Genomic DNA, 12,881 nt, shown 5'->3' on the forward strand with positions numbered 1-12,881 from the left:
GTACATAACCAATTAACATAATCGTCTCCTACTTGATTTTGACTAGTTGATAGGGTTGTTTTTGGTCTCCCCGAAGGGAGTGGACCGATCCCAGAGGTACTGCAATACCGGGCCGATCCGCGGCAAAGGTGGAGCAAGCTCCTAGCACTTCGCCATGTTGCAAAAATCAGTTTAATATCGAGGATCCCACATGGGGATCGTATCAGATATTAAGCTGATAAGAACAGATTTTATTTTCAAAAAATGGTACAGAGTGTCTTTTTACAATGCTTTCATAGCCTAGCTTAACATTTTACAGCAACAGCTAAGGTTTACAAAGGAGCTTTTATGCAAGTTACATAGTATGAATTCATTTTGAGCCTAACATTTATACAATACAAAATTTTACATACAAGCTAATATACATTTTATACATATCATTCATACTGTCATGCTCCAGTGATGTGCTCGATGTACCGCATCCTCGACCATCTGATGGCGTCGCTCACACACAGCTTCCTGAAGGTCGCGAGGTACTTCTTCGAAGCCAATCTCTTCATCAGACGCTCGTTGTGGGGGTCGTACGATCCTAGGGGTCCTACGATGAAGGCGTGGACGGTCGCTCTGTTGTACCGCGGCAGGGCCCTCATCTCGGCGGCGAGGTCGGCGTACTTCATCTCCTTTTCGGTCCGTGCTTCTGTGAAGGCGGCTTCTGTGTTCTCGAAGGGGCAGGTGACATCTATGATCAGCAGTTCGTTGTCCTTCTCGATGACGAGGTCGGGCTTCAGAACACTGTCTGCTCTTGGAACTCGCTGGTTTTCTGCTGTCACTTTCCAGTGGCGTCCCAAGGCGGCTGTCTTGATCCTGTCCACCAAGGCGTTGTGGCGTCTTCTGTAGGCGTCCGAGTATGTCATGCAGTGACACATGACATGTGGCAAAGTTTCATTTTGCCAGGCGCATCGTCGGCAGTTCTTGTTGGTGTTTGGTCGTCGGGTGGCTCCATTCAGGGGAAGCAAGTTCAACCTTGCTCGGTGAATGAAGCGCCAGTCAGCAAATGTGGTGTACTTCCCCTCTCTCATGAAGTGGGAGGAGGCTTTTTCTTGAGACACTACACACATCGCTTTTCCTTGGTCTCGCAGGGTGTGTAGGCGGGCGTCGCGATGTTGTCTGTGGTGATTTCTGATGGTTCTGGCTACAATTCTTCTTGCAGTAGCCTTCAGGGTCTTGTCTCCACAGGTTATGGAGATGTTTTCTCCATCGGCTGTCCATGTCGTTTCAGTTCCCCCAGAGGCATCTCTTGCCCGAGACCAGATGGTTTGGATAGTGCTTGATCTTCCAGGTAGTTCGTCCTTGGAGAGATAAGAGCAGACATGTTCAGGAGTTACTTCTTCTTCCTGTCTTCTTTTGGCCACTACGAGGCGGCAGTCTTCTCGTGCGATATCCCTTGTATCAACATCTGGCGAGTTTAGGAGTTTGAATGCAGTGTCAATTAGGAATAGGTCCGAGTCTTCTGCTGCTAGAGGGATCCCACAGGATCCTGCTCGTGTGCTGCCATACAGGTATCCGTTGGCTGCGCGGCTTGGTAGGTAGAGGGTCTTCTTGATGTGGGGTTTCAGTGCATCATCCAGTTTGGTCCAAGTGGTCTTCTTAAACTGCCGAGTCCTCATGGCAAAGACTGTCAAGGAGAAGACAAATCTCTTCAGTGTGTCGAGTCTCTGCCATGGGGCCAACTTGCTCATGAGAACTTTCTTCCCAAGTTCAATGTACTCGTCAATTGAGGAGTCTCCAGACATCAGTTGGAAGCCGATAGGGCGTCCTAAAAACTTGGAGTGTTCTCCCCCAAGTCGATACTGGATGTTCCTTCCAGCGATCTGGAACTGGGTTTCTCTTAAACCCACTGGTGTCTGTCCTGACAAGTGCATGGTGTTGGGTCAGAGGGCTGTCAGGTGCAGGATGGGCTGGAGAGGAGACAGGTGTGGAGTAGGCAGACTGTGGGCTGGGTGGTGGATGAGGAGAGGGGGCAGGTGAGGACTGGGTAGACTGGGGGTTGAGTGAGGAGCGAGGAGAGGAGGAGGAGGAAGGTGTGGACTGGGCAGGCTGTGGGTTGGGTGGGGAGTTAGGTCTGGGTCGTCGGCGGGCCACTGCATCTTGTTGTCGGTGGGTTCTGCGATGGTTGTTGAGCCCTGTTTTGATGGTGAAGCTTGAGGTGCATATGGGACACTGGAAATGGTGTCTAACTTCTTCTTCTACTTGGGGTCTGCCATCGAAGAATCGTCGTACTGCTTGGCATTTGTGTCTGGTGGGGCGGGGTCCTAGGGCTTCGGAGCAACCTGCACACTTCTGAATAGTCAAGGTTATTGGGAGGGTATGGACTTCTCGAAGGTGGCGGGTGAATGACTGCTGCTTGCTTGTCCATACACTTCCTGTATACGTCTTGCGGCAGAACCTCTCAGGGCAGATGAAGTGAGGGGGCAAGGGGAACCAACCCAGCAAACACAAATCATCTAGGAAACGTTCGTCTATCTCTTCACATAGGTGTGGGAATGATTTGCATTGAGAATGGTGCAGGAGAGCCTTTGAAAAACTTTTAATCAAAAAATCGAAACTCAAAGGTTTTATAATAAATTGTTTTTCTAAAACTATTTTGTTCCTAATGTATTACAAATAGTTTTTACATGTTTAAATATAAAATTCATGGTGTTATTTTGTAAAATTCATTAATAAATTGTGAATGATATATATTGGCTCAGTGAAACGTTCAAAATCCATTTAGTTATAATATATGATCAGAAAAAAATAGTTTTCCAAATTTTCTAAAAATCACTCTTTTTACACAATTTGACTCCTTATGCATTCCAATAAACACTAATATCATGTGTAAATATATAATTTATGTATTATTCCCTAAAATAATTTATATAAATTATAAAAGTTGCTGGAAAGTGGTGTGAAAGAATCTGAAAACTTTTTGTTGTCTTATATATTGGCGTGTTGTTATTAACTATGTCTCAAGTGCACAGTTTATCAAACAAGAAGATTAACATTCGTCAACCCTTAAAATCTTATATGTTATCATGCTGGGGCAAAATGGGTGAATCTTTAGGAACAGCTAGTATCTATATGACAAATGGTGTTTTCCCTAACTCAAACAATGTAGGGTTTATTATTCTACACATATTTCTAATGAATCTTAGATGTTTACATACTCTGAAGTATAATTGTGAAGGCTGTGTCCATCACTCTCAACACAGATTCTTAAACTCCTCTCTGCAGGTTCAACTATATAATTAGTTTCCTTTCTGAATCTCCATGGACATTTGTATCCAAAATGAAACCAATGTGGTTTCCTTTAGCGCCTTCAGCCAGCACATTTGCTCATTCATTTCCACAGATTCCAACATGGTAGGGGATTTACAGAAATTTGGATATTCATATTGTTATATATTAAAAATATGAATGCAGTTCAATATGATAAGACAAATACATGAGTTTATGATAAATTCGTTTTCTGTGATATAACATTGATATGCTCTTTTTTTCTTTAAACGGCAGACTAAACTAAATCATGATCGAAAGTATATATTGCTTTTTAAGAATTAAGCTCCACCACTGACCGCCAATTAAGTGCTCACATCAACAGAGTTGATGTATAAATGGTCAACGCTCAACAGAGTTAGTATAAATAGGGTTAAGTCAGAGTTGGAAAATGTTGTAGGTTGAGTACCTCAAAGCTCTGTCCTGGGACCTCTGTTGTTTATAATACTCAAATCAAATCAAATGTTTATTTAGATAAGGTACATGCATACAAGAGATTTTACAAAGAGTAATGAGTTTATAGATAGGGCTAGTACATACAATGCCTAAAGTAACTATTACGCAAAGCGTTTCGGGCATGAAAAACTTAAATGACTAAAGCTTAATACTAATTGAGCATAAAGAATAAAAAGAGTTGAGAACAAATAAAAAAAGAGATAAAAAGGGGGGAACATGGCTGAAAGCAGCACAAATACAATTCGGTCGACAAACAGCGTCATTTAAAAAAAAAAACGCAGTGCTAAATACTGTATATATAAATGATTTAAATTCAGGTTTGAGTAACAACATTTGCAAATTTGCCGATGATACAAAAATCGGTAGGGAAATAACACAGAAGAAGACTCACTATCTCTTAAAGTTGATCTAAATAGAGTTTTGAAATGGGCAAAAGGTTGACAGATGCAGTTCAATGCTGATAAATGTAATGTTTTGAGGTTAGGTAACGATATGATAGAGTTACAAGATACGAGATAGATGGTGTTGTGATTGCGAAGTCTGGTATTTCGAAAGGGAACTTAGAGTTATGATTAGTAAGAATTTAAAACCAAAAGATCAATGCATGAATGTTCGTAATAAGGCAAATAGTACACTAGGATTTATTAATCGAAGGGTTAATAACAAGACACCTGGTTTTGTTCTTTAGCTATATCTTGCTCTTTAAAGCTATTCATTCCCGTGCCGTCTCTTGGGTGGCTTAATTCTTATCAATCAATCAATTTGTTGCTCTGGTCAGGCCCCATTTTGATTATGCAGTTTAGTTTTGGTCGCCGTACTATAGAATTTATATAAATTCACTTGAACGTATCCAGCATAGAATGACAAAGTTAATTCCTCAATTGCATTCACTGAAACGGCGAAGAGTTAGGTGTGACATGATAGAGGTTTACAAGTTGATGAATGGACATAACAAATGGGATATTAAAAGTAACAGCACCAGACGAAATAATGGGTATAAATTGCATAAGTTTAGATTAAGGAAAGACCTGGGAAAATACTGGTTCGGTACCGAAACTTCGTCGTCCCTTCGCCTTCTAGTGTGTGGTCTGGTCATACAGTTTCTAAATTAAGCAATAGGCAGAATCAGATTGTAGAATATGTAGTTTAATAGTAGAGTAGTTTACCAAATCACATTGTTTGGATGTGTGATAATTGTATGATAGACAGTATGTTAAATGTGCTTTTTGTACTGTGATTTGTGTATTTGTACCTATAATATATATAATATAATATATTTGTGTCACAAGTGATACAAAGAGGTGTTACAAGTGACATTACAAGAGGCTCACAAAAGTCACTATACAAGGCACTTTACATCTATAGTGAGTCACACAGTATAATGTTAGTGCGGCGTTTTTCTCACTTAAGCGTCAAAACAAAAATGTGTATACTCTTTTTACTCTCCTGATCTTAGTTCTCGAGCTACGTATTTCATTTTGGTACCAACGTGTTCGCAATAAAATTCTCTAGAAGAACATCAGTAAAAAAGTCACGAAAGGTATAGGGATACCAGCAGCAAATAAATAACTACGTAGATGACTCGCCATGAGCACCCAACAGCAACAAAATATTTTTACTCTTGGGATTGTTATCACCTCCACACTTGTCCTACAGCGTTAATTTTGATATCAATGGACTCGCAATGAAATTCCCAACACGGTGATATGAATATAAACGTAGAATAATGGTCGCGGCCTACCCGCAAGAGTGTTGGAAGTGGCGGAACTGTTACCCAGTATCAGTGACGGGACGACACATGTGCGATACGGTGCTGACGTACACACAAATACTTTTATGACCTAGGTATACTGTATAGACAATTTGCAAGACACCTGCAGATAATTCAACAAAATATTACAGTCTTGGTGCAAAATTCTTATATCTCACAAGAATATCATCAACCTTTCCGTTGTGACACATCCAAACTATTTGTTCAGGAACAGTCTTTATCTCAGTGTTTCTATATACATTAATCAACGGACAATCAAGAACATAATGGGCCAGGGTGTGAGACCTTAACATACCACATAGTTTACACTTCGTGTCATTATCATGAACATCTATCCCATATTCCCAGTAATATTTGTACCCAAGCCTGAGCCGCATGTACACAGAGTCACTCCAAGCATTTCTCCTTTTACCATAAGTGAAATGGGTGTTTTGACTCACATACATGTAGTGTTGCATGGTTTGACTACTCTCATACATTATCTCCTCTCCACTCCCTCCTGTTCCTGAATATTTCTGATTTTGCTTCTTATTTGTCTCATTGTGAATTCACATTCAATGTCTACTTGTGGTTTTGATGTGGCACATTTGGCCAAGTCATCCGCCACCTCGTTGAGCACTATTCCAACATGAGATGGAATCCACATGAATTTCACACTATAACCTTTCAGCTGTATCTCAGTTATTCTTCTCTTACAGTCCTCAACTATAGACATGAAGACTGGGTTTCGACTGCTTAAGGACTCCAGTGCTCCTCGGCTATCGACAAATACAAAAACATTTTTGTCGTCATGACGTACTTCCTCCAAACACGCCAGAATGGCCTGCAGTTCAGCTTGTGTGGATGAAATATAATTACTAAGCCGGAGTTCAATTATCCTGTCCACAGTCCCAAACTCCGTATATTTCCTTATTAGCACACCACACCCTGCCCTGCCATCCTCAGCCACCGACCCGTCGCAATATACATGTAAACTGTTGCCTCTTGGTAACCGAGATATCATGCTTCCATACAAACACCGTAATTGTCCCGGTTCATGATGAATCTTTTTCACCTTCAGGGGTACAATTTCGACGTCTATTTTCTGTACTTTCCAGGGAGCAGACATATTACACTGTCGAGAGGGTTTACAGCAGTCAAGTACGTCGTATTCCCGGAGGTCATGAGCTAATCCTCTCGTGTAGCGTGTCTCCCTCAGTTTCCTGGAAGTGTGTACGTCACTCAAGCAGGTCTGAACCCTCAAACAGCTTATCCCCTCCTTTTCTCCGCATGAAACGAATAGATACTCTAGTGTTAATGTCACGGACTCTATCACACACACTCTGTAAATTTAATTCCATTCTCATTATTTCAATCATTGCATTTCTTTGACATCCAAGAATAATCCTCATAGCCTCGTTCTGTATCAGCTCTATTTTTTGAATTCTGCCTTGGCCTATGTAAGGCAAAACGGGTGCTGTGTAGTCTATCAGAGACCGAACAGTACTTATGTATAACATCCGCAAGATAGGTACCCCAACACCTTTACCAGAAAAAGCCAGTGCTTTTAGAGGATGCAGACGGCCTTTACATAAGGTGCTGATATGATTTATTTCAGCATTTTTACTCTCACATGTGTATCCAACACACATGCCCAGATACTTGTACTTCTGAACACGGCTCAGTTCCACACCATTTAGAGTAAGTGTTATATTTCTTCGTTTCCTATACTCGTATTTGGTTTTATCTGCATTTATAACTAAGCCTAACTTGTGACAGGTTGTACCAAGTATGTTAAGAGCAGTTTGAATTTTGTTCCCAGAAGTGCCTTGTATAAGAATGTCATCAGCATATATGATCGTCGTGACCCCTGGAGGATACATCTCTGATGCTAATCTGTTCATTAATACATTGAATAAGGTGGGACTTAATACTCCCCCTTGTGGGGTACCTAACTGAAACCTCCGTTCCTCAGACATGTATCCCTGGTAATACACCTGACCTTTTCTGCCTTGTAGATAATCCCTTATCCAGTGTAGCAATCTCCCTGTTATTCCCAGATTGGCTAATTCGTATAAGATTACTTCCCCATTGGCTTTATCAAATGCTCCTTGCAGATCAACAAAAATTCTACAATTGTCATCCACATTAGACAAACACTTTAAGAGACAATCCGCAGTACTTTTGCCTTTGATAAAACCAAAGAGATTACTGGACATGTTATCACCTACAAGGTAGAGTAGCCTATTTAACAAAATCCTTTCCATCATTTTACAAAAGCATACATTATGTTTGTTTTATGTTTTCTTTGTTTACATTATTGTTTATTTTATGTTTTCTTTGTTTACATTATGTTTGTTAACATTATGTTTGTAAATCAACTATGTATGTACTTTCCTGAATAAAACTGACTTTACTGTATACTTATATACTATGTGGTTGTTTTTATCCCTCTCGTTTGTGAGAAAAAAATGACTAATACGTTCAGCTAATGACTTTGACTTTGATTTGACTTTGACTTCGTTCATGTCATCGTATTTTCCGTAATATATAAAGGTCATGACAACGCAATTATATTATTGTGTGCAAATAAGTTTGAAATTTCATGTACCCTAAAAATAGTAAAACAAAAAATAAGAATAATTAAATAATTGTTGTAGTAAATTGTCACACGTTCATCATACGCAAACGAACGCAGTCTCCGTGGTGTAGTGGTAAGACACTCGCCTGGCGTTCCGCAAGCGCTATGTCATGGGTTCGTATCCTGGCCGGGGAGGATTTACTGGGCGCAAATCCTTAACTGTAGCCTCTGTTTAACGCAACAGTAAAATGTGTACTTGGATGAAAAAACAATTCTTCGCGGCAGGGGATCGTATTCCAGGGACCATAGGATTAAGGACTTGCCCGAAACGCTACGCGTACTAGTGGCTGTACAAGAATGTAACAACTCTTGTATATATCTCAAAAAAAAAAAAAAAAAAAAAAAAAAAAAAAAAAAAAAAAAAAAAAAAAAAAAAAAAAAAAAAACAGTGTGGAGCGTCAGTACAACAAGATCCCCGCCATTTTAAAACACGGCTTCGAATGTAAGTAATGTTTTTCTCGTACTAACACTGTGTTATACAATAGTTTAGGTCTTGAATTCACAAATTTAGTTGTTACATCTGACAGAGTATGTTAGACGGTGTAATGCTGGTCCATGTTGACGTATTTGTGGGCTTGGTTGGTTTAAATGTGATGGCACCCCAATATGGGCACACAATAAGGGCACCAACAACTGCTGCATATTCTAGCTTTGGACTAACAAAAGTGGTGAACAATTTCTTTAGTATTTCGCCATCCATGTATTTAAAAGCAATTCTGAAGTTGGAATGCATGGCATAGGCTCCTCACAGAATGTTCTTTATGTGGTCCTCAGGTGATAGTTTTCTATTTAGAACCACCCCTAGATCTCTTTCTTTATCAGAATTCCTTAAAGATTTCATCATCTGAATGCACCATCTGAAGCTTTTCCACACTTGATATTGATTCCACACTTAAATACCATTGCAAGTATATCACAGCACACCAGGCTAAAAACAAACTCCAAAATAGCACCTGTCTATCAGTTTACAATCAAAATATCCTCAAAAAAGCATGGCAGTTGATGCCGGCACAGTATGTGCTGTCTGTGAATTCCTCAACCTTTATATCAGGCAGTTTATATATTAGAATAATAATTAGGTTTATTTTTCTTTCTTAATTCCAAGAACCTCTACCACCACCTTCTTATATGTGCTATCAATCTGCTGTGTGGTGCCTATTATTTTTGTTTAAATTACCAGTTGATGCCGGCACGGCAGTTGATGCCGGCATCACTACCACCACTCTACCACCACATTGAGTTTAGTAGCTCTGTGCACGTCAGGTGCTGTTTAATATACAGACCTACTCCTCCATTTGACCTAGTTTCTCTATCACATCTATATAAATTGTAGTTGGGAATCCAGATTTTACTATCCATGTAATCTTTTTTATTTCTTTTTATATATCTAATTGATTTTTTCTAACAGTTAAACAGAAAATAGTTTAATGGTATTTATTTATTACATTAGAAAGTTATAAAATCTAATGTTGAGATTGAAAGACATACATTATACTCTATTGCCTTAAAGTTTATGCATTATTGTAACAGGTACAAATGCTGTCCTAGTTGGGAGGTGCATATTGTAATGACACAGTGAGATATATTTACATATCAATTATTGCTGATATGTTGAAGCATGTACTGAACAAGATTGGTGGAAACAGATACAAGGTTAAGATTGCTGTAGTCTAGTCTAATTCAATCATTTTTAGTAAGCTTTGAGAACATTTATGGTTGAAGTTGCCGGTGCCAGTGGACCACTTTGTGCTTTAGGCCTGGTGGAGCTTGGTCCACCAGGCTGTTGTTTGGAGTGGACCGCAGACCCACATACAGTCTGCATATAATACACAGTCTGTTGATCAATTGAACTACAGTAGTTAGTTTTTATCATCCGAATGCACCAATATGTCTTCATTCTTCCCAGATGAAGAAACTAGGTAATGTTCATCATCTGAATGCACCATCTGAAGCTTTTCCACACTTAATATTGATTCCACACTTAAATACCATTGCAAGTATTTCACAGCACACCAGGCTAAAAACAAACTCCAAAATAGCACCTGTCTATCAGTTTACAATCAAAATATCCTCAAAAAAAGCAAGAGTAACGCCAGTCCATAAAGGAGGCAATCCGGCGGACATAAACAATTATATACCAATATCAAATCTACCCATTCTATCAAAAATATTTGAAAAAAATTATTGTAATTATTGACTGTAATTACCATATTATGTATCCTCACATTCCCAATGTACCTTCTTGTATATGCATAAATAAATAAATAAATAAATAAATTAAATAAATATAACGCACTTCTCGGCCTACTATGCCGGACTGGACTTGTGATCCTGTGGTCCTAGATTCGATCCCAGGCACTGGCGAGAAACAATGGGCAGAGTTTCTTTCACCCTATGTCCCTGTTACCTAGCAGTAAAATAGGTACCTGGGTGTGAGTCAGTTATCACAGGATGCTTCCTGGGGGTGGAGGCCTGGTCGAGGACCAGGCCACAGGCACACTAAAAAAAAAAAATTATGAATTATTATTCAATAACTGTTAGAGTGCCACAGGGCAGCATCTTGGGACCTTTCCTATTTCTTATATACATCAATGATCTGCCTATTGTCTCTAACATTTGTTTCAAACTGCAGGTACTGCAGGAAACTACTACAACACTACTGAACCGGTACAAACTGCAGGTACTGCAGGCAACTACTACAACACTACTGAACTGGATCATTCACGTAGTAACAAAGGAAAAAATCTACAGAAAGGTATTGTGAAAAAATAACATGCAGCATTTTCAGTATTCGTCATACCCAAGTCTGTTGTGTGATGCACATGTCTTCTTGCTTCACCACCCTGTAATGAAATATTGTTTGTTACTAATTGATTTCAAAAATACATAAATTATTTTATTATATAATATTTAATTTATTAAGTAAAAACCCTTTCCATATTATAGAAAAAAAAGCTAAAACATGAATCTTTATAAAACAATAGTATATCCTGCATTATTCCAGCCCATTGTTAGAGATAGTAGCCACCTCTTATTTTGGTTTTCTTTCATTATTAGTGCTCAGAAATTTTAATATATCTACATATTTAGTCAAAATCAATTAAATTTTTTTATCTTATTCATAGCATAAATGTTCACAAAGATTACTAAAAAGAGATTGAATTAGACTACAGCAAATTGGCAAACTTTACCTTGTATCTTTTTCCACCGAGTTTGTTTGGGGTGTTCTTCAACATATCAGCAATACTTGTCTCAACATCTCTTTCAGTTGCATTAGTGTGGGTGTTGATACAGGCTTCTGGAAATTTACAAGAATTAATTGATATATATAATTATAATTCACTTTGTCAGGAGACAAGAAGCCACAGAGTAATAACATTGTTGGCGTTTATTGAGGTGTTCCCCTGTTCTCCAGTCTTCCTCCGTCCCCCTCGTCCTTCCCACCATTCCCCATTCCACAGTCCTCTCGTCCTTCCCACTTCCCCGTCCCCACATTCTCCCCACTATTCCCACTTCCCCGTCTCATCGTCGTCCTTACCATTTCCCCCTCCCCTGTCCCCTCTTCCTCCCCCACCATCTCCCATTCACCTGTGCCTTTGTCCTCCCCAGAATTCTCCATTCCCCTGTCCCCACCATCCTCAACTCCCCAGTCCCCTCGTCCTCCCCACCATTACCCTCTCCTCTGTCCCCTCGTCTTCCCCACCATCCCCCCCTCTCGTCCTCCCCACCATTCCAAACTACCTCATCTGATGCATTCTATAATGGTCTGATGCTTCCATCAAAAAATTGGGAACATCAAATGATCTGATATTCCCATCACTGAAAAATAAGAACAGCTAAAAAAATGAAATGAAAAAAATAAACTATACTCATGAAATGTATGGTAAACAACACAGCTCAATTTCAATGCAATGTCACACAAAATTATTAAATCGAAATGAAAATAAATCTATGAAAATTCAAATTATCAATGCAATCGGAAATATTGAAATAATATCGCAACATAATATAGTGTGGGTTGCTCTTACGTGCAACAGACGGTGCTGTTTTTCAAAAAAGGCATGGTTTTACCTGTCACAAGTGTGGCATCTATACTTATACTCACGAAATTAACGGTATGGTAAACAACACAGCTCAATTGCAATGCAATATCACAATAACATTTAATAACAATAATAACAATAACATTTAAATATACTCTAAGATTTAATCTAGAAGAAAATAAGGACATTGAAACGGTTCATGAACTCGATTTCAATAAAGGACACTATGGGAACTTTGAAAAACAGTTAATGAGTATAATTAGACAGACTTGTTGCTAGGCAGAGGAGTAAATAATGAGATATATGGCAAATTTTGCAAAATATAAGGCACACAAACATTCATACCCAAACAAAGCAAAATGCTAGGTAAGAACAAAGCAGTTGGCCCATAGGGGAAAGAAGATACCCACAAGACTGGAATACAAGTCATTAACAAGCACACAAGTACTACACCACACAACAACCGCACTACTACCAGAACTGGACGAATCACTACCAAAACAACACACCCAAAATGGAAATGGAAATAACCAATCACAGGTCAGAGTACTACTGAGATTCTGTGACAAATTCTCGCTCAATCATCAGATAACAAAACGGACTAGGAACGAGAACACACTCGACCTCATATTCACGAACAATGATGAGCTAATCAGAGACATTACTGTCTCAGACACTACATACTTGGACCACAAGC

At 39.3% G+C, this 12,881-nt stretch overlaps 1 protein-coding gene and 1 pseudogene across 1 annotated transcript; both read right to left on the reverse strand.

The window, feature by feature from the left end:
* Positions 1-74: 74 nt before the first annotated feature.
* On the reverse strand, positions 75-250 carry LOC123753178 (U2 spliceosomal RNA; annotated as a pseudogene).
* A 178-nt stretch (positions 251-428) lies between these two features.
* Positions 429-1,901, reverse strand: LOC123753176 (uncharacterized protein T26G10.4-like). Its single transcript, XM_045735169.2, has one exon. It carries the CDS (start codon positions 1,899-1,901, stop codon positions 429-431), a length of 1,473 nt encoding a protein of 490 aa, XP_045591125.2.
* Positions 1,902-12,881: the final 10,980 nt, after the last annotated feature.

Source organism: Procambarus clarkii, unplaced genomic scaffold, assembly GCF_040958095.1.
Source record: "Procambarus clarkii isolate CNS0578487 unplaced genomic scaffold, FALCON_Pclarkii_2.0 HiC_scaffold_313, whole genome shotgun sequence".
Taxonomy (NCBI): domain Eukaryota; kingdom Metazoa; phylum Arthropoda; class Malacostraca; order Decapoda; family Cambaridae; genus Procambarus; species Procambarus clarkii.